General features: G+C 42.4%; 1 protein-coding gene across 1 annotated transcript; it reads right to left on the bottom strand.

Annotated features, from left to right (window-relative positions):
* Positions 1-981: 981 nt before the first annotated feature.
* LOC137791095 (neprilysin-like) lies at positions 982-26,417 on the bottom strand. The gene is made up of 23 exons (XM_068585802.1): positions 26,059-26,417; positions 22,772-22,948; positions 21,440-21,475; positions 20,091-20,252; positions 12,344-12,424; positions 11,887-11,982; positions 11,682-11,800; positions 11,481-11,549; positions 10,761-10,895; positions 10,067-10,168; positions 9,834-9,970; positions 9,594-9,687; positions 8,786-8,914; positions 6,421-6,519; positions 6,250-6,327; positions 5,918-6,021; positions 5,512-5,570; positions 5,288-5,407; positions 4,861-4,994; positions 4,374-4,439; positions 3,639-3,734; positions 3,421-3,497; positions 982-3,227 (listed from the first exon to the last, which is right to left on the bottom strand). The coding sequence occupies exons 1-23, from the start codon at positions 26,099-26,101 to the stop codon at positions 3,128-3,130; spliced, it is 2,313 nt and encodes a 770-aa protein (XP_068441903.1). The 5' UTR covers positions 26,102-26,417; the 3' UTR covers positions 982-3,127.
* Positions 26,418-27,378: the final 961 nt, after the last annotated feature.

Below are 27,378 nucleotides of genomic sequence, written 5' to 3'. Positions count from 1 at the left end.
ATTTCATTGCAGCCATTGTGACATGTTGTGGAATGTGAAGTAAAACCCCCAAAATGCTGCTGCTCTGCTCCACCAATCACAGTTGAGTTGTTGGTCACAAATCGCTTGGAATTTCCATATTGTTGTAAGGATGTTTGTGTTTTTCAATGAACAAATAAATGAAATATAAGTCATGAACTTCCCAACTTTACTGAAGTGTATTTGCACAAGCGTGTTGGTTTTGGCCTCTGCTGCTCTCCCCCCATCGGCCTCAAAGTGTGGCCGTGTTGCTGGAGCTCCTATGCTCCTCTGCCATCGATTTTACACCTGAACTTCTTGAAAAAAAAAAGTTTTTTATTCCCTGTACATCCTTGACTGCCTCTCCAGTTGCAATACAAGCCTTCCCAGTGCCAGGACACACACCTTCTGGTTCATTGCCGCATTGGGTGTGTTTACCAGAAGGCAGCTTGGGAGCAGCCATAAAAATAATGCACATTCATTTGTTTGCATCGTGTCTTTCACTAATTTAACACAATAGCCCTTCGTCCTCCAATGCTTACAGGTCCAATTAGTGAGGAAACGTATGCTAATGCTGCAATAAAATGAACTTCTTGTTTTTTTTTTTCCTCTGTGGAAATTACAAAATGAAACTAAAGCCCCATATTCATAACACTCCCCTTAAGTCTGGTAACACAGTCAGTGAAACAAGAAGGAAGAACCTTTCCATGAATATCACAGGCAGCACTGCAGGTAGAGAACGGAAAGGGAACGCTGCAGAACCTTTGCTTTCATGCACAACATTTCTATATTCTTGCTTTGTATAAAGTCTCTGAAATCCAGACAAAAAACAAGTCAGGTCAGCAGAACCAAGACATGATGTGCACTCACGCTGTTATGCGATGCAAAACGCTGAGATGTTTTGTTAACGTGTTTTTGGATCAGGATTTAGGGATTACATGCAAAACATGCAAACTGAGTACGATGCTAAAACAACACCACGTGTGCACACAAACAGACAAAGATTCACTTGCAGCCTCGGCGTGTTATTTAAATATTTATTTTGAAAGAAAACAAAATGCTTCTCAAGATGATTATCAGTCATTATTATAAAGTATCTAAAAACAGGCAACTGAGGTATATCTGTCTTCCTACAGTGTGACAGAGAGAGAGGCAGAAAGAAAGAAAGCCTGAGGGAGTGAGCGCCGCCGCTGTGGACAGAAAGCTAGCACGTGTGATGAGAGGAACAAAAGAGCAGGAAACAATGCGCGGCTGGACGTGGATGTTGTGATTGTACTGTCTGAAGAAGTGGTCGACATGATCATGGCGCATCGTTCACTGATCGCAATAGAAAAGGCGAAGACACAGCCTCAGTTACACTTTGGAAATAAAGCCATACAAAACCACGAATGCTAAACTGTGATTCACTAACTTGATACAAGCTTCTGCATTTGGAAAAAATGCATGCACTATTAATAAAACCCTCAGGTTCCAGCAAAGACTCAGCCCGCAGTTTAAAATATATAAATCCCTTGAAAGCGTAATCATATTATTGAAATTGACTTTCACTTCGATATCTTAAATGATTAAAAATACTTTTAAAAAAAAAGATGTGTCACACAAAGCTCTTCGTGTGATTGAAGATAAAACTGAAACATCGCTACACGTTTCTTCAACATTTTGAAAATTACACACATTCACTTTTTTCGGATTCAAGAGTAAGTTAAGAATATTGATAGTACTCAGAGCGAGGAGAGGGTTAGCTTAGCATAATGACGGCAAACTGCTAGCCTGGCTCTGTCTGTGGGACCACATCTGCCTACCACATCATGTTATTTTGGCATGTTTGATCCACAGAAGAAAGGGCAAAGTGAAGTCTCAAAGTCCCCAGATTTGTCCCCGTCGTCAGGTTGCCAGGCAGCAGTCCTGCACGCAGCACTCTGTAAACTACAAATCATTTAAACAAACGAGAAGAAACAGGGTTATTAGTGAAATTTAGAGATGCCGGCTGGCGTTTGTTTCACCTCTGGACAGAGCAGATAGCCGTCCGTCTGCTGGCAGTAGCAAAAGACATGAGTCGCCAAGTTCTCATCTAACTCTTGGTAAGAAAAGCAAAAAAAAAAAAGAAATATTTGAGAAAAAGTCAAACTATTGCTTTGATGACAGACTTTCGGATCCTTTGTTCGCGAACTCTCCGACACGGCAGATCACGTAAGGCATACCAATGTGCTTAACAAACAGTAGGCAGTGATCATAACGACTTGATATGACTCGAAACACAGAGACATACATCCACACAGGAGGCTCAGTGAACGTATAAAAAGGGTTTGGTGTCGATTGTCAGCTCAATGATTCATGACCACCGGTCACCTTAAAGGTACACACTTAAATGTGGTTAGTTGCTAATGAAGAGCAGCTGCCTTTACACTGCAGTACAGTCATAATCATTCAATATAAAAGAGTATTGTTTAATACATGGTTAGAGTTGGTCTATTCAGCAAATTCAGATTATCTGTCATAATTTCTCTAATTGGGTTATACATATTAACAAAGAGTAGAGTATGCATTGTCGAGCGTATCAGCACGTAGATAAACGCTGAAACCAGCTGAGGTTTGATGAGAGGCATCCAGCTCAGTCCCACATACAGCGCAGTGGTTCGACCCCGTTAGATGTGTATGAGTGTGAGTGGGCGGCTGGTGTATTCATACGCCAGTGAATTTGAGCACATTTTTCTGTCCTCCCCTCTCTTGACAAGTACAGTATTTTGACTGAAACACACTCACACTCGCATTGGCCGACTCACACATGATGAGCGAAACAGGAGGAAAATGGAGAGGAAAAAAAACAACAACATACATTAGTGATTGAATCCAGCGAGTAGCAAAAATAATCAAACCGATTGATTGAACTACAGTATCAGAGTCGGAGAGACGGTGCTCCGTCTGTCCGTGAGGATGCGGTCCACTGCTTTCCTCGGAGGAAGTGCATACTGCAGTGTCAGTCCACCAGCCCTGGTCCATCCAGTAAAGAGCTAAGGGGAGATGCAACTTCCCTGCAGCCCCTACGAGGGCTCCATCAGTCAGAGGGGTGAGGCACAGTGGGACAGGAGTGACCCATGTCAGAACTGTCCCCGTCCCAGAGCTCGGTGGATCACCACACACGGCAAACGTCGTCAGGGACCATGTAGCTGCCCTTGTTGCAGTTGAACGCTTTGGCAAATTCTGGGAAATTCTGAAGGGAGCCGAGCACTCTGCGCCGCACACGGAAGAGAAAAGATTGTTGTTTGAGATTTGAGTTGTTGCATTTGAAGGTTACTTGACACTGAAATGTACAAAGGCATGTCGTTTTCTCAAGGTTTTCAGCTGCTACTGTAATTTGCTTCCTGCCCCGTTGCCTCACATGGCACATTGATGTCACAGAAACACACGTTTGTATTACTTTACCTGAATTTCCCTGGACTGTGTACGTCTACTTTAATAGAATTAACAGCTTGCTCGGGTCGATGTGTTCCGCACCACACCTGAAATGACAAAGATTAGGATCGTACCTCATTGGACCAACAGCATTTACGTTATACTGCACTGTTTCCAAACTTTCATCCGTATCCTAGTCAAGCAAGTCAATCAGTCACGTAATACATAGATGTAAATATATGTAGTACCTGAGCAAAGTTTAGGAAGAAGAGTTGATTGTGGGAGAGGTCGATGCCGGGCAGTGACGGCTCCTCTCCGTGCTGCGCCACATAGTTATTATAGGCCTGCAGGTTGAACGGGAGTTTTGATTGTTATTGTCTTTGTCAAAGTGTCTTTTTGTTTTTTGGGTACTTCCTGTACACTTCTTAGACAGTTCACAGGGTGCATTCACATGCTTGGCGAATGCAACTGAAAGATCCTGGTCAACTCAATTGCAATCGGTTTATTGCAATTAATTGAAAAGTTGCTGCAGCAACTAATCTAACATATGGTGCCATCATTTCCATCATCACATCAATGCAAATCATGTCACTTTGTGCAATAGAAAGTCAGCGTGAAACTAAGAAAAGCACACTGGCATGTTGTCAGTTTGAAACTGTCTCCATTTAGCCTCAAAGGACAATTTTAATAGACATATCCATGGAATAGAAATACCACATAAAATCCTACCTAAATACTTATTATTGCAGGTCTTGCATATCAATCTGTGAATGCTCTTTCTTTGTTACACAGCTTCTGTAAAAACTGATGAAATCAGCAGCAACATCACGTCCTTCATTGGTGTGTTTACAATAGCTAACGATTCTGTCAGTGAACTGGCAACTGGCATTTATTAATGACAAAAACATACTGAATCAATCCTCTGTCATCTTTAAACGAGGGTTTATAAACCGAGTTCCCTGCTTTGTGTTCAGGCTCATTACCTGATACGCCTGCCGTATCCCTCCATTGTCAGCAATGTTCTCCCCGAGGGTGTTGTTACCGTTTAACTAGAGTAGAGACATAAGGAGGGAAAACACACAGGGATAGGCAGTGAAAAAGGGAGGGAGGTGGTCATGTTTCTACAGTTATGTCAGCAAATCACAGATATCCCCTTTTTTTTTTCTGGGATACAAGAAATCATTGTCCCAGGGGATGAAATAAACATTGTTCAAAGCAACATGACAGAGGAGGAGAAACAAAGAGAGCGAGGTTGATGTGTCAACACAGAATATTAAATGCACCTGAAGCAGAGAAGAGATGAGCCTGCAAAACTGAGGGAAACATAGAATTCGATAGGCTGGCAAAGCGAACGGGAAAGCAAGTCAAGGAGACAGTGAGCAAGGTTTTGGGATACTTTCTGAGTAAATTTATACTTTATGAAAACTTGTGGGGAGAAGGAGGTGAGAGAGATTGTCTATGAAGACATACATGTAGTCCATTGGCCAGGTCCCAGGAAAAGTTGCCATACTGATTGACGATGCACTTCGATAGGTCCAGGAACCTATTAGTGGAGGCTGGTGTCCACCAGTCCTTGAGGTCACCGTCCTTATCATAGTTACGACCTTATGAAAAAGAAGCCAAATGCATAAACGGTTGGATTTTCATCAACAAGAAGTGACACTTTTCTAATCCCAACCACCGTTCCCATTACATCTTAGGGTTATTTGCAGTTGTGGATATCATTATAAAACATTAAACATAATAACTTAACCCAGTGGAAATGAAAGCCGTGGAAAATGATCTGAGAGTAGAGGCACAAGAGTCGAAGCAGGAAATATTTCTATCCACAAGTATTATAATCTGTCAAATCTGCCTCTGGGGCAAAAACAGGGAGCAACAGTGTGGAAAATCATACCATTATCATCAAAGCCATGCGTGATCTCGTGACCGATCACCATGCCGATGCCGCCGTAGTTGAGAGATTTAGCCTGACCTTTACTGAAGAAAGGCGGCTGGAGGATACCTGCTGGGAAAACTGCCACCAGGGAATAAAAGAAATAGGTTTGTCTTCACAAAACTGACACGTGTAGAACGTTTAATAATCTCTCGCATCTCTCGCATGTGCGCATGTGAAAATACCTATTTGGTTTTTGCTGGACGAGTAGAAGGCGTTGACAACAGCAGCTCCAGTTACCCACCTGCAGGAGACAGGGAACATGTCATTAAAGAAAGATACAGCCAGGAGCACTATAGTTCAGCATGATTCAGATTTTATATTAGAATTAACCCGGGATCAATAACGGCGAGCTAATATTAGCATTGCTGCTGTGCTTAGTGGAAGGCTGAACAGTATGTGTGAGTAGGAGTTTGTGTGGGAGCAGGCGCTGTGTCGACTACAAGCACTGCACGCAAATAAGTCATTGATTTCTAAGGACTTTAACACTTAACATTGCCTCTTTAAATGTCTACACAAGGTGTATGTTCACGTCTGTTTACAGAGCAACGATTTCATCTTCTCCCCAGTATGACATCAATTAAATCTTACTCCTCTTTGTTGACTTTGACTCTGAGTTTCCGCAGGCGTTTCTTCTGCACATATTCCAGGTTCTGGAGGATGTTTTCAAAGTACTCCTCTGCACTGTAGCCCAGCTAGCACCAACACACAGCCAGAGGAACAGGAAGGATTAGCCTGGATGAGAGCTATCAACACGCGGTCATTTATTCTCCAGCAAAGCTCATAAAAGCCAAGAATTTACCGTGATGTTTCTTTTTTTTACAGAACTGATACGCTGCTGCGATGAACCCACACTGGATTCTGTTACACTGATTGCATGAAAGAAGAAAAACGTTCACAATCGCGTCTTTTCAGACACTCACGTCTTTGTACTCGTTGTTAAGATATTCGTCATCCGTGATGTTGGCAGAATAGCCAATCCGTTCCCGAATGGCTCGGGCCTACAGGAAAGTAGAGGAGACAGTTTGATAGACGAATACCTTAGTCATCACATAGAGAATAAAGTACAACAGACACTTTATTATTAGCAATACCTTCTCCTCAGCTGCTGTCTTGGTCTCTGCATCCATCCAGGTCAGGTCATGAAGGTTACTAAGGAACACTGAACGAATATCTTGAATCATCTCCTCCATCTGTTGCCCCCACCCCACACACACACACACACACACACACACACACACACACACACACACACACACACACACACACACACACACACACACACACACACACAAAAGGAGAATCAATCATAAATACGTCACTGAGATTTGACAATCAAATGTATATCATGAAAAAACACCAACTGTCAGTATAGTGTACGCAGCAAAATCGGAAGTGTGAAATTAACTCCCATAGTGTTAAAGTCAACACTATCCCAGTGTTTGTATAATCCACTCAGGTTCAGAGTTAAATTTCCACTTTGGATAGTGTTAATATTTTAACTCCTTCACAGTGTTAAAAACTAACACTCACAGTTTTGTCTCATGACACATGAAAGTCTGAATACATAATAGGGATAAGAAGTTAATTCAGGGTTTCACATTCATAAAGTTACACCGCTGAACTGCATGCTGGGTCGTCCTGTCAAACTCCATCGGACAGGATCTCACAGGATGTAAGTAAAAAGGAAAGATTGCAAAATAACCGTAGGTGTAGATAACTTAGTCAGGAGTGCATTGCGTTAAGTCACCGAAACAACCCCGCCCCCACAGCTTTTTCACTCCCAGAGATGAGGTGACGAAGGGGGAGGGGCTTGTCAGAGTATTTCTAACACCACCTGATTCTCCGTAAATTAACACCAACACAAGGCGGCATCTTCCTCAAGCTGTTGTTGAAATAACTCCGAGAGAGTCACTGGACTTTGACACTGCATATTTAACTGTGGATTTTACTGTGTACACCACACCTGACGTCAACACATAATTTTATATAACACACACACACACACACACACACACACACACACACACACACACACTCCACACACAGTCTTGCAACATATTGTGCACGGCAGTCAAAAAATAAACTTCCCTGAAGCGCTCCTCATCATCACATAGTCACATATCAATGTACAGGAGACACACTGAGTGAGACTCCCTCTGTGTAGGATGTGAAGATGCTCATGTGTGTGATGTGATTATTAGGACAGATGCAATACTAATAACAACGTTTGGGGACATTTCGACTGCTTAAAGGCCTTTTGTCTTGGCAAAATTGCAGATGCACTATTGATAATCATAAGAAGTTCCATTCTGCATTTACACAACTGAATGCAGTGTAGATGCATCCTGTAGTTTGGGGTTGAATGTTGTGTTACTGAAATAATCCCAAACTTTATGTAGAAGAGGAGCTTAATTATGTGTAACAGAACGCATATTTCCTTTCAGCATTCTTGTCTTCACATAACATACAATCATGATTATTTCGATTTGCATATGCACATTTACACAGTGAGCTGCCCCAAAATCAACATCAAAAGAACCATTTTCAGAGGAAACTTGTTGAGTTGAACGTTTCTTTAATGAATTGCAGTATTTGACGGACGCCAGCATGATGGCCCAACGCTGTGCGAACCATGAAGTGCACCATGGTCTCAGGAGAGTGTACAGCCACAAACTAAATTTCAATAATTCACAAAAAAATGTCCTGATCCAAGACTGAAAGCCTCGTAGGAGAGAGAAAGAAGTGAAACACTGCAGTGACAGTGAAGGGTGACCTTCCAGATCCTTTTAAGTTGTTCTCTGAGACTGCACCGAGCTGACCGAGGCATTCCAATGTCTCATCACATCAGCAGACCCCTTGCTTACACACTCCATGACCACTCGGACAACACGCTGCGGTTCACCTCGAACCACCAGGGACAACACTGTGTGTGTGTGTGTGTGTGTGTGTGTGTGTGTGTGTGCATATAAGTGTTTGCTGTATGCATGCATAGATGCTTGTGGTTGTATGCACGTGTGTCTATATCTGCTTGTGAAATGCTGTAATATAAAGTACTTATTAATAGAAGTACATAGGTAAAATACAGGGTTTAAATTGCTACTAAAGCTTCATGTATCATGATTGTTGGCGTGTACACAGGTTGATCATACAAAATGTGAGAGTAAAAATGTGATTAATAGCAATTTTTATTGTTTTTTATCATTTTAGATTCGCATGATAGTTTCATTATTGTGTATCTTGTATTTGTGTCACGGTCGTAGTTGGTTTTCTGACTTATTTTGAATTTCCCCGCCTGTCGCGTCCTAGCTTCACTTCACTTCTTGCCTTTAATCCTCCTGTGTGTAACCGCCTGCTCGTCCCCAGTGGGTTTAAACCCTGAGTGTTTCCTGCCTCAGTGTTTTTGTTCTGCTGTACATCTAATACAATCATTGAGAGCACAATGCACTCCATACTGACCAGTTCTTTGCTCTTCTCAGAGAAGGCCTCCTGCACATACAGGCGTCCCACAGCATTGTCCATGTTGTTGTTGACGTAAAGCGCACACTGTCGCCACACTGCTGCCTCTGACGTGGTACCGGACAAAGCCTGCAGAGAAAGTTGAGCTGAGTTAGAGATGCAGTGTAAACCGCTCAGCATGTTGGTGAAAAAGACTTCTTGTTGCGTCACCGCTTTAGGACTATAAGATACAGGATGAAAGAGACAATATCAGTTATAAATCTGGAGGATGAATATGAATGCAGTGGCCGTCTGCCCAACTGATACCGTGTATTAGCTGATACTGTAAGAACTGTGAGGACATGCAGTAAAGGATATTTCAGAAACAATCTTACATGTTTGCTTTTCATCATTAGGGCACCAACAGGTTTATTCCAGCAGCATTGCTCGAATTATTTGCATTGACTTTGATGCTCCCTTAGCTTTCCAGCAGCTCAACATTTGACAATGCCTGCTACTGTGGTTTAAGTTGAAATGACTGCAAACCTCATGACAATCCCAGAAAAATAAATAATACAACTGGAATGTATCAAAATCCAGTTCAAAAGCTATTTTTTTAGCCAATGCAAATATAAATCATTGTAAAACAATAGCCAGCGGGTTGCAGGGTAGCGTATTGGCCAATGTGCTGCACCGAGCCCGCCCGAACGGGATTGGTCAACGACAAACAAAAACCAGAACGCTCACGAGTGCAGAAGCGCGTCACTTTGCCTCGTATGCAGAATCTGTTGATGGAGACAATCTACAGAAAGACTAAGTGGCAGCGTACCTTGCGGAAGGCTTTCCTGGTGTCCCTGTAATTCCTGCTCAGGCCCACCACCATGTTCATAGCGAAACGCCACACCATGTAGTTCTGCAGATCCCTGCGGAGAGACGAGGGATGTTTAAAGAAACTCTCTCACTCACACAAGGCCACGACATATCAGTAATGTGCACTCCCGCCCCCACAATCAGGCTCGCATACGCAAACACAACGAGAGGCGAATACAACGAACACAAACACAAACACCTCTTGTTGTATCTGGCCAAGATGAGGTTGAGTCGTCTGTAGTAGTTGGGGGAGTAGTTGATGACCTTCTCTGTGTCAGGAACGCTGATGTTGACCGTACCCATTATCTTTGCTGTAAAGTAACTCCAATCAAATACCTTCAAGTCCAAAAGCACAGACAAAGAGGAAGAACAGCGTTAGAAACGGGATAAAACAAAGAGAACGTTTTGACAGAAAAGGAGCCTATTTTTTACCTGGGATTCAATCTCGAGGGTGAAGTTGGCGTTCAAATCACCCAGCTCCATCTTGTTGTAAAGCAACACTGGGTTGTTCCGGTCCTCTGGAGTATCAGTAGCCTTGGAGAGAGTAAGACGTAAGACAGAGAGGTAAAATAACAAGAATGTTGTCACAACATAACTCTCCTGTTTCCTGACACGTGTACAACCGCAGCGCAGGTCAAACAGAAACAAACATATTTGGAGTCTCAGAAGGCTTCAGGTCTGTAAATGTCAGGGCTTGAAAGGTGCGAGCGAGTGTCTTGTAAAAGCCAGCAGCCGAGCAGAGAGGAAGTAAAGCGTGGCGGTGAGCGGAGCGCAAAACCGGCAGAGAATGACAAAACGTGGAGCGTGGAAACCTGTCGGTGTCTGGGAAAAGTCGTTGTGCGGGGATCGAGCTTGTTTTACACAGACGCTGCTCCAGACTGGAGCACGAGCGAGGCGAGAGCTTTGGGCTACAAATGGAGGAGAGGAAGGTAATTATATCAGAAGTAATTAGCTCTGAAAATCCTCCTGTTGTGTGAAGCTAAGATAGAAGTTTAGTTGTGCAATACTGCTGGAAAACTGTGTCCCTCAGGAACAAAACAATAGTTTCTTTGGAGACTTGAAGAGGTTGTCCGATCACAGTAACTACTCAGACTTCTGCTGGGAAAAAGAATGAATGCGTGCTTACATTGGCGATGTCCCTCTCCAGGTCCATTACTCGCGCCACCTCTTCTCTGATGCGTGTTTCGTTGATGTCCAATCTCCGGTCCGAGCGCATCAGCTTTGCCAGGTCAATCATGAACTGCTCATAGGCCCGACATGCCTGTTGAACACACGGTCATTCATGATAATCGTATCTTAAATTGAACAGGAAGGACAGGAAGGAACGCAGCTCACTCGTTTACATTTGAACCAATGAGCGGGGATCCGTGGAAGCTCTAAAGTAAAACCAGAGCAGGGGATGTCTGCTCCCACCGCACACATCTGGTCTGGATTGAGACACAAATCTGTTCTGTTTTGCCTCTTTGACTTCAATCATCACTTACTGCCTCAGGGCACATTTGTATTTATCCTTACACACTTGCTCGTGAATGCACGAAGAAATAAACATCAGGTACTGATGTTTCAACTGATGCCCTCGCCATTCTTCGGGCATCCGGTTGACTGCAACAAACTCCCGGGAACATAGAACCCCAACTAAGTGGCATCGGCCCAAATGAACACACTTAGCTGTTCGTTATCGCTGTGCATCAGTTGAAATCCTTAATTATATGTTGTATGTTGCGGGTGAGAGGGAAGTCTGGGTCAGCCCGCTGGGCCACCACGACGTGACCACGGAGAAGTGGATGAAAATGGATGGATAGATGGATGTGACAAGAGTGTGCATGTGTGTACAGCTAAACCTTACCTCTGCATAGGGTCCGGTGCACGCGTAGTAATCTCTGGACAAGAGGCCGAGGCTCGTCTGCTGGTCAAACTGGCAAAGACAAAGACAAGAAAATACACATAAGTATCTCTATAAAGGTTTCCAGAAGGATGGATATGATGCATGAGAGTATGGATGTGGCTCTATACAGTCCAGAGTTCTGTGCTACAGTTTCACACCTACATGAATGATGTGTGAGTTGGAGTCCCTGTCGTCGGTGCCGACAAAAAAGTTCACCAAGAGTTGAGTTCCATATTTCTCGTTCAGCTTGGCGATGACGTTTTCCAACCTCCATGTTTTACCTGAGTGAAGGACGAGGAAGGAAAAGTGAGACAGAACAGGATTGCCTGTCCATAACATCTGCTCTGTACTGCACTCTCTACTCTACCATAGCTGGTCTCCCAGTTGTCCACAGCGATGGGCCACTCGAACACATCCGGCAGCATGTCGAGCAAAGGAGCTCCTCCTCTGAGCTCAATTAAACCTGACGAGACACGTAGAGACAAACAAGCAAAACGTGTTTAGAGCAATGGATACATTTATTTTATGCCGATCACAATTCAGCAAAAAGAAAAGAATCTGCGTCCGTACATTGTAGCTATTATAACACTTTATTAATCTAGACTAATTGAAGGGCATTTGATGGTTTATTGATGTCAGTTCAAAGAAATGTTTTTGAAGAAAGAATTTGTTTGGATCATATAAAGCTGGACAACTTGAATACAATACATATTTTAAAACTAATAATTGGTAGAAAATGACATACAGAACGTCTGATATCTGTCGGACAATAGTAGATACACACATCAATAATCTGTGTTAACTTCTAATGCCTTTTGACTCACTGTCGTTGGTGCAGGATTTATAAAGTGTCTTGGCCTTGGTGAGAGCAGCGGCTTCACCCTCCACGGTTTTTTCAAGGACACCTACAAACAGAGCAGAGAAACAGAGCGAGCATGAAGGAGAGAAATGAAGACACAGACACAATGACGAAGGAAGAATGAGCGTACATGAGAAACGAGACAGAGGTGTAATAACCTCAGGTACATCACTGTTGATTTAAAATAGCGTCCAGCTGTCGTCCAGATGTATTGCATCATTTTAATTAAGGCGCGTTGCCTACCCCGATGTCAGACAGCCCCAGCTTAAATAAAGTGATGACTTCAAACTGTGACAATCCATAGGGACCGGTGATGAAACACAGCATGTGGGATTAATCCACGGGGGGAAACAACAACGTCAGAATGTTATGACTGAATTTAAAGAACAAAAAACTAATTAGGGAGTTCTACCCTTTGACTTTTTTCAGATTACATCTTTTCTGAAGCTTGTGTTTAATGACATCGCTTCAAATGGGTCAACGCAGTCATCTGCTCCAAAGAAACAAGGGTCAGCATTTCAGTACTACTGCTCCATGTGATCTGCAAACCTTAGTTTTATCGTTTGTTTCTGGCCTTAACTCCGCGGTGGCCGAGATAAGTGAATGACTTGTGTTTTGTTTCATTCTGTGAGCATCGCTCTGTGGGGAGCATAAGATGCGTCAAGAGCTTCAGCCGGCAAACCTCCCAGCGAACGGGAATAACAGCGCACTAATGGAGAGCCTAACCTGTGAATCAGCAGCAACAGAAATGTTGCTGACCTGGCGGGAAGTTGGGGCAAAACCCTGGGATCAGACTGCTGGAGCTGGGATTTACTCTGGCTGAATTCAAGCTAACTACTAACTGAAGGTCTGTGTCTATCTCCAGAAGCTGCCACATGCAGTAATCCCTGCTAAGTAGTCTCCTGACTGTGGGGAGGATGAGGCGAGGGCACGCGTCATTTTCTCATTTCCACCACTTTGGATTTAACCCAATAGACAAAACTTACGATATAAATTCTGGCAACATCTTACACATTGCAACTTTAATGCCGACTTCCCCTTACTAAACAGACATAGACACTCAGTTTCCACTTTTCTGCCAATAGTGCAACAGTTCCCCTGCCAGCTTTGAAAAGATCAAACGTCATCTCACACCGAATGCCCTGAAATGCAGCATTAGTTAATCTATAGAGCAGGAACCGGGAACGCATAGCAATAGCAAGTACACCTGTGCACAGAAAGTGTACCCTTATACTGTGCATGGCCAATCTTTGCTTTAATTGATTGACTAAATGATCAAACCCATATCTATTACTTGCATTGCAATGGATCTTTGCGTTTGACTGGTTAAGGTTGTTTTGGCTCATTTGTTGTGGAGGTCAACATTGTCGTAGAGACCACAAATTGCACAATGTAATGCATATTGAATACCTGGTCGCTATAAAGGGAATTCTCAACGTGTACTCAGGGCAAGGCCAGCGACCTCAGAGCAGAGATGTCATGGAAAAAACAAGAAGCTACAACAAAATCAGGGAGCAGCAAAGCTGAATGTGTGGCAGTGAACACCGCTGCTTGTTTTATCGTCTCCGTTCATTGCCTCTTCGACACCTGTTGTGGACAGGAACGCCAGCAGCTCAGCCCCAGGCGAGAGTTTCTAGGTAGACAGCTCATCAAAATGAGTGATAAGTGTGTAAACTTATTTAACTGAGGGGGAGGAGAGTGGGGACCAGCAACGCACTTTTCCTGCTCTAACCAAATGCACAAAGTCGCATATTGTAGCTTTAAAAGGTAACCATTCCTTCAGGATGAGCAGACACTTTCCAGCAGCATCGAACATGAGAGCGAATGTTCATTAAGAGGATTGAGCGTTCATTAAGAGTCAACCCACATGGTCAATTTTGGTATTTGCTAAAAAACACCATGGGGACTGGAAATGTTTAGTTGTGATAGTGTTTGACAGTCTGCGCCCTGGAGTGAAAACCTCCCACTCAGTGAGTTCCCGAAGCTTTAGCTCAACAACTATCTGATGATTAGTCAATCGGTGCCAAACACAACACACAATATTTCATATAATCGGGGATTAGGAGCTGAAATCTTGACTGAGGCGCCTCGGCAAGTTGGTTCCCACAGATACGATTTGCAGCACACAGTTGTTTAAATGCAGAGTGTGTAGTTTCAGCCAGTCTAAACACTTTGATGACATCGTGAAGTACAATGGCACCGTGGCAATTGTTGTCCTCATTGTAAAACAACCACTGTGAACATCTCGCTGGTGTGATTCAAGAATCATGTTCAAGGACATGAAGAATCTTCAAAATGTATTCACGTTACGATTATTTACGTTATGTAATTTCAATCTAACGAAACAGCAGCAAGTAACGTTGATGAACTACTTAACTTAAGGAATTTAACCTACCATTATATGAGTCGACGACCCAAACAGCTACTGGAGCTAAATGTGGACCGCTTTGGCGTCAGAACGTGCAGCACACTCTTTGAATAATTATGCTCCATCACGAGTAAACAGGACAAACACAATAGATGGTTCACAAGAGAGTGGCTCGCCACTGAAGGTTGCAATGTCATTGCAGTTTTACCTCGAAGAAAAAGTTTGAACCTTGTTAGAAACATTTGGAATAAAGTAAGTGCAAAAGAACGTGTATTGTAGTTGTTTTCAAACATTTTTACATGGAATAGTTATCATACCTACTGATATATTTGGAAGGGTTTTAAATTCCATAACACCTGGTTATGATATGGCTCATTGGAGCAGCACTAATTAAAGAAACTAAAACAACAAAATCAAAGAATATATATATATATATATATATATATATATATATATATATATATATATATATATATATATATATATATATATATATATACATTTAGGGAACACTTCATGATGTGTCTATTTGTTCTTTAGGACTGCATGATCAATAATGGATGATGTAATACTCTTTTTAAGTCTAAGAACATGTGATAAACGTCATGTACCTTAAGTTTAATAGAAAAACCAAAGGGCAAAAAACTATTTGTCGTTTCATGTAGATGTATGAGCTGGACTATTTCTTGCCAGGCAACTAATAGAGCCTTCAGGAGGTTACTGGCCCTCGCCAAGAAAAACACATAACCTCCCGTAACAGGGTGATCAGATCATACTCAGATTAAACACAATACAAGGAGAGAGATTTAGAAGTGCTTGTCGGCAGATTTGTTGGGTATTGTCCAGCTGTGAAGTTAAGAGTATTTCAGAAGAACATGAACTTTAAATATCATTAACAATTTATAGGAACTCCAGTAAAGGAAACCCTTTGAAGGGGTATCATGACAATAGGACAACCTTTTGGTTTGGATAAACCATCACACAACTCATGGTCTCAGTAGCGGTCACTGATGAAGTTAACTCTCATGAGTGCTGCATCAGGATCAACAGATGTGCACCATCCAATATCAATGCAATGCCAGGATCAATACAGGAAAGAGGATGGATCTTAAATTACACAGCCAACGGACATCAAATTCCCCCCCGAGTCCATCACTCATGTCACAGGGAGTCGGGATCAAAAAATAAGTGGGGAAAATTTGATTTTTCTTTCTTTCTCTGTAATTTTCCATTTCCGACATGCCCAATCACAATAAAGAGAAAACATATTTAAAGGTATATCTCTTTCTTTAATCTTCGATGTCATTTAATGTCAAATTAGATCACCGCGTCTTCAAAAGACCTCTCGTTATTGCATAATTTATGAAATATCCAGTTCCATTCAATTGAGCAGTCCCAAGGTATTGTACATGTAATTCCATATTTAATCATAATCTTTTTCAATTATTTTCATTTGCTCAGTGATTTAAGTCATTTTTGTCACTTAAGTCTACGTGTTTTACTCATTGCATGACTGCCTTTCACTGTCTATCCTTTCATTTGTCTAATCATTCCATTTTCTCATTACCATGTGTGCAGTATTTATGTGCTCATATAATCTTAATGAAGTTCTGCGATAGGGACCCTTCACAGGGCGCTTCCTGCAAAAGGGCACAGATCATGTGTGTATGATTGGATTACTGACTGCCTAGTGCTAATGTTTAACCACAGCAGAGGCTTAACCGCCCTCTCTCTCTCTCTCTCTCCCTCTCTCTCTCCCTCTCTCTCTCGCCCTATGTGTGTGCGTGTTTGGATTTATTTGAGAATAGATTTTGTGCCACTTGATGTTTGTTTGAGACATCACGTCAATTTGAGCCAAACCGCTCAGCGTGACGCAGAATCCGAATTTGGAGTTTCATCTTTCTGCGTTGCCATTTTCTCCTTGACTGCCTCACACACTTGCAGTGTTTTCCACACTGAAGTTCTGCTTTCAATTTATTATTATGACACATATATTTTGGTAAATTACATCCAGAAACCTGAAATGAAGTTGAGCCGGAAATAATTTGACACTTCATGAGAGGGATTAGTCTCAATCTACAACAATAGAGCTGCTTACTGTTCTTTGTATAAAACACATAAAAGACCAAATAAAGACTGCAGTGAAAGGAAACAAAGGAACTTGTCATTCAATCCAGTACAGCAGCCCAATAGAAACTCCTATATATATATATATATATATATATATATATATATATATATATATATATATATATATATATATATATATATATATATATATATATATATATATGAAACATTGGCCTAAACTCTTTCCTGTACATGTTCAATTCAGGATATTGGATATTTTATCAATTTATTTTTGTTGGCCAAGAATTTCTGCATTAATGATCATAATATTTTACTTGGCCACAAAGATCTGGTCTGCTATGTGTATTTGATGTGTTCATGATAAATACTGTATAACTGCTGTTGTGCAATGGTTCTGACTTCTGACTGGAAGGTCATGTGAACAAACCATTTATCGTGAAAAAGTCTCGTTGCAGTCGGTATCGTTCACCGCAGGTTCTGTTTCAGCGATTGTTATCGCAGGAAAAACACAGACATTCAGTCTCTGACTGGTACGTCTGAGCACTATTCTATCGTCACAGCCACCTCACCGACACGCTACGACGCTGATGCCAAGTTCTATACGAAGCATAAGCCGGTTCTTGTGTTGCCTGCCTCTGGCGAGAAATGTCTCTGTTCAGTGAGATTTAGACCTGGAGTAAGAGCTTAGCTTGGAGATGACTTCCACATGCTGTTTCAAATTTGGTGACCTATCCTCAAAGCGTTCCCCAATATACTATCATCTTAGAAAGTGTACACAGCTCTTTCACCTCGCCTCAAAGACCCCTGCTCGCGTGTGTTTCTCCCCTTTAGATTTTTTTCAGCACTCTTTTTTTTTGTCCGTTATTTCCCCTCAATATTGATTAAAGTCTTATAAATATATTCTTTCCATCTGTTTTGTCTATTCTCCTTCTCTTCCCTTTCCTGTGACAAACTAGCTAGTAATTAAAATGCTCTCAGCCCATTTGGTAAATTATTGCACATTATGCCACACCTGAGTAGGGGGAGGCGGAAAAACAAACTCACACGGCCTCGTGCAGATCATGTGTACGCGCACGCACACACACACACACACACACACACACACACACACACACACACACACACACAAGGCTATGGTCACAATCAGTGTCCTCATTATGAATCATTTATGGCCTTTTACAGCAGCAGAGAACAATCCGAGGCATTTACAACCAACCACAAATCTACACAGCTCTTCACACACATACACATGCACGCAGTCTTTTTTATTGCTGTCTTGCAGCCCAGAGCGCTGCAGAGTCCAGGTGTTTCCAGGCCCCTGCAGCTGTTGACAGCGAAAAGGATCCGTCTGTCAGCGGGCGGTGGTATCCAAGCAGGTGGCAGCAGCCAGTCTCGAGATCACAGGTCGCATGTTTGATGTCAACTCCACAGGAGAGGTCACAGCTTTATGCGAAGGCCTCGCACTGCCCAAGCACGAGTCATTCAGTAAAAAAAAAAAAGATTCAGACAGCTAGTATGTCTCGTTGCTACTGAACATGTCCGAGGAACCAGAGTGCACACATTGGTTTGAAATATATATATCTTAGATACGCAGCATGGCTTTTTTTTTATTGGTCTCTGAAACACGCACAGACCCGAACACACAAAGTCAACCTGAACATGTGTGTATACAGTACAGTCGGAGGCATTCCAGCTCTGGTAAGCCAGACGCCCTGGAGGAACGAGCACAACAACAGCGGTTGGTGGGGAGATTTAAGCTGTTGAATGATTAAGACCAGTTCTTTAGCTGCTCCATTACTTTCTGCGAAACGGCAGAATTTCACTTAAGTCAATGATTTAAAAACATCAACCATTGCACTTTGTCTAATAATTCATCATGAGCTGCAGAAATGGATTTAATATCCCTACGAATGCTTTCAGACAAGCCACAACTATAAAGATCTCTGATAAATGACAACACAAATACAACAAAGTGTGAAATGACGCCACACACTTAAACAGAGACATGCTATGAATGCACACATGGTAACAAAATGCCTAAATTGAGCCCATTTTGGCAGTGTACAATGCACCAAAACATTAACGTGCATAATTTTTCTGACACTCCCAGAGTTGCCTGCATGCTTTTTTGTGAGAAATCTAATAAGCGATGTCTAAATCACGTAGAAGCTCGTGATCAAGCAAATCATTGTGAAGAGCCAGGGTTTCATTAGTCCACTTTTATAGATATGCTACGCAGAGGGGATGACGATGCATTTTTGCCACTTTCGAAGAAAAGGTATAACGCATATTGACCATTACATGGAATGTGTGAACCCTCATGAACGTTATATATTGATCTGTAAATAGCTGTGAAATAGCTGAAAAATGAATTGTAATCACAGGCCAGATGGCAAAAGGAAAAAATGTTGTCCCAAGACACAATGGTGTGTTTTTTCATCTCGATTGGAAAGATAAAGTGCTTGTGGCTGGTAAAAATGATCTGAGTCCACAAGACAGGCTGCACTTTAAACCCAGGTTTTCCCTTCATTCCAAGGATCCATCTCCCTCTGCCCCCTAAATCACTCTGCTTTTCCTGCAGTATATCTGCACTGTCATTTTTATACTGGAAGGCACAGGCATATAAATTGTAAATTTATGTGAGAAGAAGAGTTTCAGTCCTCCGTGGAAAGTTTGCGCGCCTTGGAGATTTAGCACCTTATTGCTCAGGACCCGACTGGCCTTCTCACAAACAAATCCAAGTGAAGTATGGACCCTGGCGCCACACACAAGTCCACCAGCGCTCGCGCATACTGTATGCAGTGTAACTCGACCCGCTCTATATCAAGCGTGCCAAAAGGACACTAACAAGAATCTATTGCTCGCTAAAAGCTGGGAAAACACATGAGACACACACGTATACAAACTTCAAACTACGATCTGTTCACACGGTCGAGTTGACGTCTTTAGAAAACAGCCTGAAAGCAACACATGCTGATAATTCCAGCTCTGTTGACAAACTCTCCACTCACACGGTGTTACTGAAGCCGTGGCATCCATCCGTGGTATCTACAGGGCCGCGGTCCATTTCAGCTTGTGTTCTCCAAGAACGCAATCAATCTGTTTTCCGTTCCTCTTACAGTACAAGATGACTTACAACTGTTGATCATGGACTCAATACAGTATCAATTAGCTCCCCTGCCTGTCTGTATTATGGCCTTTCTGTCTGTGGATCTTGAGCTGTGTGTGTGTGGTGTGTGAGTAGGTGTTTGACCTTTGAGAATGACCTCCAGCTCATCTCTTAGGATGTCAAATGTGCTGTATCTCGAGCTGGTCTCAGGGATGATGTTCTTCTTCAGCCAGCCCCCACAGGCATACTGGTAGAAGTTGTCACAAGGGTCCACGCTGGCGTCCATGTTTTCAATGAGGCGAGAAGCTGCAAGGACGGAGGAGAGGAAACAAGCCTTAAGAACGGGAGGTGATGCTTACCTAAAAACACTGCAATACGCTAGTTTATATATACTGAGGCTGTTTATATGCAGCATGTCAGAGATCATTTAACAGTTGGGAAATATGCTTATTGGTTTTATGTTGGTGAGTTCAGTATTAGCCAGTTAGCTTCGTTTAGCAAAGGAAGCTAACACAAGCTGACTCTGGGTCCCAAAATCCACCGAGCAGCAGCCGTCAAGCTCACAAAGCTTTCCTTCAGTAGGCACACATTGCGTTGGTTTTACACTTTTGCTTTTAAACTACATACACTGTGTTAATTTGTGAGCTTCAGAGGTGTTGATTTTATTACCTTCAGACACAGTCAGGCCAAGTGTTTCCACCTGTTTCTGAGCTTTGAGGTTGGATGCTTGCTCTTCTTGGAGCGAGAAACATTTACCCAAAACACATTTTAAAAAATGTCAATAACTTTATTAAAATATCATGAATAGACCTGTGAAAAACAGTAAAACTGTATCATGGCACTAGTGGGTCAGTTTGGCACCAGTCCTGCAAATGTGTGAACCTTTCTGAGCTGCAATTAAATGACATGAGGCAGCTGACTGATCTCTCGTGACAGTCTGTCTGTCTGATGTGACGAAATTGGGACATTGGTTTCCCAAAAATCCATCGCAAATGATTCATTGTCTGTTGCTGGAAACTAGAGGAAGAATTACTTGTCTTTGATTTGAAAAAAACTGTTGTCCAATGAAAAATGTCATATTCAAGAGGTTGTTGCATAAAGGATTAACACTGGTCTCTTCTGGAATGCTAAGGGTTTGTGTGATAGAAGATTTCAACAGCATTACTGCGTTGAAAAATGTGTTAAAAAATGTCAGTTGTGGACGCATGCTGCACACATAAAAGCCATACACACGTGCTTATTATACACATTACTGGTTTAACGACTTCTCCTGTGCAGTTGTTGATCTGAGAACAATAACCCTCTGCAACATGTTTCTGCCTATCAGGACTGTTCCTGTTTGATCACTGTTTTGACTTAGTGGCACAAATATTCACAGTTGAAGTGGCTTATTTCTCCAAGTGTGTCTGCAGCAGTCTAAGTGTTCACAATGCGTCCCCCTCTGAGAGAAAGGAAAGCCCTCAGAAACAAACAAAAGCAGACACAATGCTTACCGGACTGCGTGCAGTCAGCGGATGTGCAGATTTCATCTGTAGGAAAAGGCACAAAAGAAAATCATTCATCATTGTGATTTTTGCAGTCGCTCACGTTAGACACTCATGCTCTCATACCATCTTTCTTATTTTAGCTGTTTACTTTATTTTATTGCCGTCTCATCTATCTCACACATCTAAGCCCAAACTACTTAGAAGTGTTGCTTTCATTCTGTCAGGGATAATTTAGGTGCTAAACTGTTGATCAAATTCAGTCTGACACACACACACACACACACACACACACACACACACACACACACACACATTGTGTGACTGAGCTGTCATTTGACCGTAAAAACATTGCTTCATGTGATACGTGTGAGTGCATGTGATGTGCTCACAGGTACAAACATAGTCATTAAACATTTTCCTGGCATGGCAGCTCCCACATTTATTAACCACAAGATTGCGAAATATAATAATAGTGCAACACACAAATATGTCAACCAATGTTTGATGGATCATGAGATTTAATTTAATTGGATATTTGATAACTTCCAAGTTGTTCTTTTTGTCAATGCTGAATACGTGGATCTATTAATAAGCAGTTTACTATCCATGTTAATGTCATACTAGTATATAGCTTTTCCATCACGGTGGACTTGTTAATGATTTATACATCATCAGTTACAAAGACGTTGTGTCAGTAGTAGTGTAATACATGTTATATACGAGTGGACAAAGTAAGCAATGTCAGGATATTAACACTTCAAAACCCATTCTCATAGTGTGAGATTGGCCTGAATGAAGCAGCGATTGGTTTCCCAAAGTGAGGACAGATTGGTGGGGAGTTTGATTTCACCGTGTCTATTTCAAATGATCCATTTGAATTGACATTTAGAGCAAGATAATAAATACTGACACGTTAGTTCATTAGTATAAGTTGTGACTGAGCTCAATGTTTTGAGGGAAACACGGGTTGTTTGGCCCTTTGCACACTGCGCTCTTCTTTCTGGCTCAGCAGGAGAACTTTTGCACAATAAGTTTTAAAAGCACACAGCTCAAGTGTCTTCAAATCACCTAAACAAAACGCTGCTCTCCAGCACGCCCCTTCACGCTCGCCATTAACCACGAACTCAGCTGGATTGAACTTCAAAAGTTCTGATAGACACTTATCAATATGGTGACAAGAAAAATGAAAGAACTTCCTGCTAGCCGAATGGCTCCCGTCATAAAAGTTGTTGATTGCAGGACATCAGGTTTACTGAATTGTTGTCAGCAATCGCCTGTTCATCTACACAGGAACCACTCGCGTCTTCAAATCTTCCTCGCTCTCGTCTCAGAACTCACCGTTCTTCTGTGTGGCGAAGAGGATGATGAGGGCAACGATGACGATGAAGAGCAAGGAGACGATGGTGATGAGGCCGACCTCGAGGGAGGTCCAGCGGGGCTTCTTAGCCGACTTGGGGGGGTTGTTCTCTGTCATTCTCAGGTCGCCTCCGTCGGCCGCCAGCTGTATCAACTCACCTGAGAGGAAGAGTCCACCGATCAGCAACAAGTCTGATTATCAATATCAATGATCCAAAATGTTGTCCTTCACCAAGCAATCATGCCAAACAGGTGTAAATGTGATCGTGCTTCTCTGGTGTGTATAATAGTAAACTCAGTACTTGGTGTTTTTTTAGTATTAGGCTCTGAATCTATTTATGTTTTACACTTTTTCTCACATTTTACAAGTCAATCAATGGATTCCTTGGAATATAATAATGGATAAACTCATTGGAAATGAAAATAAACAGAAAAAAAAGAGATGTCTTAAAGACAAACACAGATGTTTGGTAAAAAGTACAAACAAGTGTAATTCCTACATGAACTAAATTATTAGTCATAAACACATTTCCATCGTGTCAGCATCATTTCAAAATCTAACAAGAAATGATGCCAAACACTTCTCAAATGTCAGAGTAGTACTTCAAAATACTATATTCAACTGATAAATCGTTTTGGCATTATTGATAAGGCAAACGTTGAGTTAAATCTTCAGACTTTTTAGACACAAGCTGAAAACAGAAAAGACAAAGAGTGAAAGCGAGACACCAGACACCTGGCCGTGATGAGAAAGCAGAACAAGCTAAAAAAAATAAATAAAGGGGTGATTTTTTTTATTCAATATTGTAGCAAAAGGCAAGAACAATGGAAGGTCTTACCCTCTAGTGGCAGTACACTCCAGACAAAAACAAGAAACACACACTTCTGAAGAATGGAAAACAAGAGAGACCTTTCCTCTGCTCCTCTGTTGTTTTCCTCTCTGGGGCCAAGTGAGAACTTTACAAAGTTCATGGAACAAGCTGTTAAGTCTATCTTTGAAGGCAATTAATCCTTAATCCCTCACCGAAGGCACACACACACTCGTGCAATTATGGCACACACACACACACACACAGACACACACAGACACACACCACACACACAGCCATGCTCTCACACACACTTTTACAAGCTGGTGTCATGAGGCATCTGTGCAGATGGGTGGGTCTCTGGCTGAGATGAGAGCGCCGCCCAACCGAAAGACAAAGTCTATAGCTTCCTTTGAATTAGCAGCTAGACACACACACACAAACACACACACACACACACACACACACACACACACACACACACACACACACACACACACAACAACACCTGCTGTAATAACCACAGACCTGCTGAATATCAAATCCCACACCTTTGTTCTTCGTGACTAAACAATTCCCCCGTGTAAAGTAAACTACGGTCAGTATTCAGGCCTCTAATGTTCAGATCCCAAAAGGCTTCTTTCCAGCACGATGGGCTACAGCACGCATGATGTCACTCCGCGCCATACCATTTACTATTAGACAAGTTGTGACCCTGCAGGTGCCAGATTCCTTCTTCTTTTTGCAAGGTGTGTTTGGGAACGATGTGATTTTACAACAGCCATAAAAGCAACTTCAGATAAGGGCAGAAAAAGAAGGACCAAAAACAGGAGACGGGACAGTGGAGTGACACACGATGATGTGTCAGTCTAAACTTCCTGTCAACTGGCCTCTGGTTGGCTGCAGGAAGAGCAGAAACTTTGCCAAGCAAGCAGAAACTTCCCAATGAAAACCTTTGTGCAAATACAGATTGGAGAGTGTGTTATTCCCATATGCGCTAATCCTGGCAAGCACCATGCTAAGGAATTAAAATGTCTGTGAAATGTATTTCAAAGGAAAAGGGACATAAACATGGAGTAAAGGAATGTACCCGAATAAGGGTGTGGGGGGTGGAGAGAGAGAGACATAAAAACAGAGATGGACACTGGACACTGAAAGGTTCTAAATCATATGTAAGTGAGCTGAGGGCATGTTAGATATGAATCTGAATGAACCCCCACTGTACATGCACTTACCATCCTTACGTTAATGCTTTCGGATTTCTTTAGGAGAATTGTGCACATTTAAAGTCGGTTAATTCCAGTTCCCTCTCCCCATCGCTTCAGGGTGGATTACGGAAACCTTTTCCTGTCGTATAAATGTGGCACTGGTTCCTCTGAGGGTGTTTGCTCTGTGAGGGAAGAAGTCCTAATGCGAGTGTGAGTTATGTGTAAAGGCAGCTGTCATGTCCGCTGGTGTGACTGCTCCTGTTGCAGGACGCCGTCACACCGGCAGGTTATACTTGTCTTAATGTGCTCTGATTATTGGTCTTCGGTGTGCTTTGTGAGGTATGTTTCAAAAAGTCTCCCTTACTTTTTTTTCCTTCTTTTTTTTTGCTGTCAGTCAGGATATATCTGAAACATAAACAGTCCCCGTGTCTCATGAGAGCTCACAAACTCCTTCAAAATTAAACCCATCATTCACTGAGACACCCATTCATCTGCACACACACACACACACACACACACACACACACTAGACTGCTTGTGCAAAGTCACTTTTTTACAACCGATATCTCTGAGAGCCATGAACATGTCATGTACTTAATTGAGTTTGAATAGTGCAGGAATGTGGCCTACTTAAACTTAAAATAACACCTTATGGGATATAATGTTCTGCACTGGACCTCCCTTGATGTACACTGCAGAATAAAATCACTTTAAAATCCATTTTTTGGAGGAGGTGACTTGGTGCCCAAAGGTGTGCTCTAACTGAAATGAAGTCTCGCTCTTAAATTGCTTTCCTCATGATATTAATAGCAGTATGAATGGAAAGGGGGGGATTAACACTTACAGCTGCTACACAGTGAAGCAAAACCACAAAGTATCAGCGTGGATACCCATCTGTGATTACATGACAGTAGATTGAGAGGTTTTCTGATCTGCAATAGATGTTCAAACAGTGATCAAACATATGCAGCTGCAGCACGCGCTGGTCAAGACGCGGTTCAAACACGTGCCAGATCCTCATCTCCTGTTGCACGTCGGGAATTCCAAGGGTGGCATGATCAACTGGTGTATGTTGCCCCGTGTCACCCAGCCGGCACGCGCGCACACGCACAGATAATGCACGCACACGCACTCACACACACACACACACACACACACACACACACACACACACACACGCACACACACAGACGGAGACTCACACAGATGGCACCTCGTTAAAAGAAGCGCTCGTGCTAAGTGAGCGACTTACCAGATGTGTCGGGAAATTTTCGCTCGATGATATATATTGGCATCACATCCACTGATCCATCAAATCTAACAGGAGGAGCGCGAAGTGCTGATCGATCTGTTTCAGATTATTGTGCTTGCTTCACCCTGGATTCCAACAAGGCGCAAACCCGATCCCGCCTCTCTCTCTCTCTCTCTCTCTCTCTCTCTCTCTCTCTCTCTCTCTCTCTCTCTAGCTCTCCTTTTTCTTTCTTTGGCTTGATATTCTACGAGTGCACACTCGCGCGCAGACCCTTCCCTGAAGCTGCTGACGGAGGATCGCTGAATTCAAATGAACCATCAGACTGTTGCGCGTGCACTTGGTCAAGTGTGCGATCCTGAGGGGCGAGATCCCAAAATGCATACAGCCAATGACACAGAGAGAGGAAGCAGCCCCGTGGAGCTGCTGCCCACGTCCTCCTCCCGCAGGGCGGTGAGAAGTGACCCCGCTGCCGGCTCTCCGGCGCAGGTTCAGGTTCAGGTGATCGAGAGATGTGGAGGCGACACGCAGTCCTTTAAAAAGAGCTCCAACAGCCAATGAAGACACTTCACGGATATTAAGATACAGAACAAATCCCATTATGAACACTGATGTGAGTTGTCCAACAGATGTTTGGAGGCATTATTTAATTTAGATAGATAGGTGGATAAATGGATAGATAGATAAATGAATAGATAGATAGATAGATAGATAGATAGATAGATAGATAGATAGATAGATAGATAGATAGATAGATAGATAGATAGATAGATAGATAGATAGATAGATAGATGGAAAGATAGATAATAAATAAAATGAAAAAATGAAAAGTACATACACATATAAACTGCATATAAACTGTTTACACTGAAATATAAGTTTATACAGTCAATATAAAGTGGATTTAAAGTAAATACTGTGAATGTAACCTTTTCCTTTAAGGGTCATGCTAATGGTCCATCTCCTGCTGTCTTAACGTTCACCTAAAGGTCCTTGGACTCCACTTTGGGAACCATTTGTCACTTAAAACCAAAGCATTCGAGCCCTTGATTGCAGCGCATGTCGTCCGGTCTGACAGTGCTGCATAGCATGCGGTCAGTGCACGCTACACAGACCAGTGTGTTAGAATGTTAAAGGTTGAAAGTGACCAGCTTAAGCATGCAGCACACCGTTAAATCCCCATTACCACGGTTGGAAAGGTTGCTCAAGGTAAGGCGGAAAATTAACTTCATTATATTTTGCTACATAATTATAAAATTGAAACTCCAGACACCTGCACATCCACTCCGTGGACAATCAAACCACCATGTGCACAAGTCCTCA

The sequence above is a fragment of the Clinocottus analis genome, unplaced genomic scaffold, assembly GCF_023055335.1.
Source record: "Clinocottus analis isolate CAN_PGR_092001 unplaced genomic scaffold, fCliAna1.0.p SCAF_2, whole genome shotgun sequence".
NCBI lineage: Eukaryota > Metazoa > Chordata > Actinopteri > Perciformes > Cottidae > Clinocottus > Clinocottus analis.
This window is presented reverse-complemented; position numbering and strand designations above follow the sequence as displayed.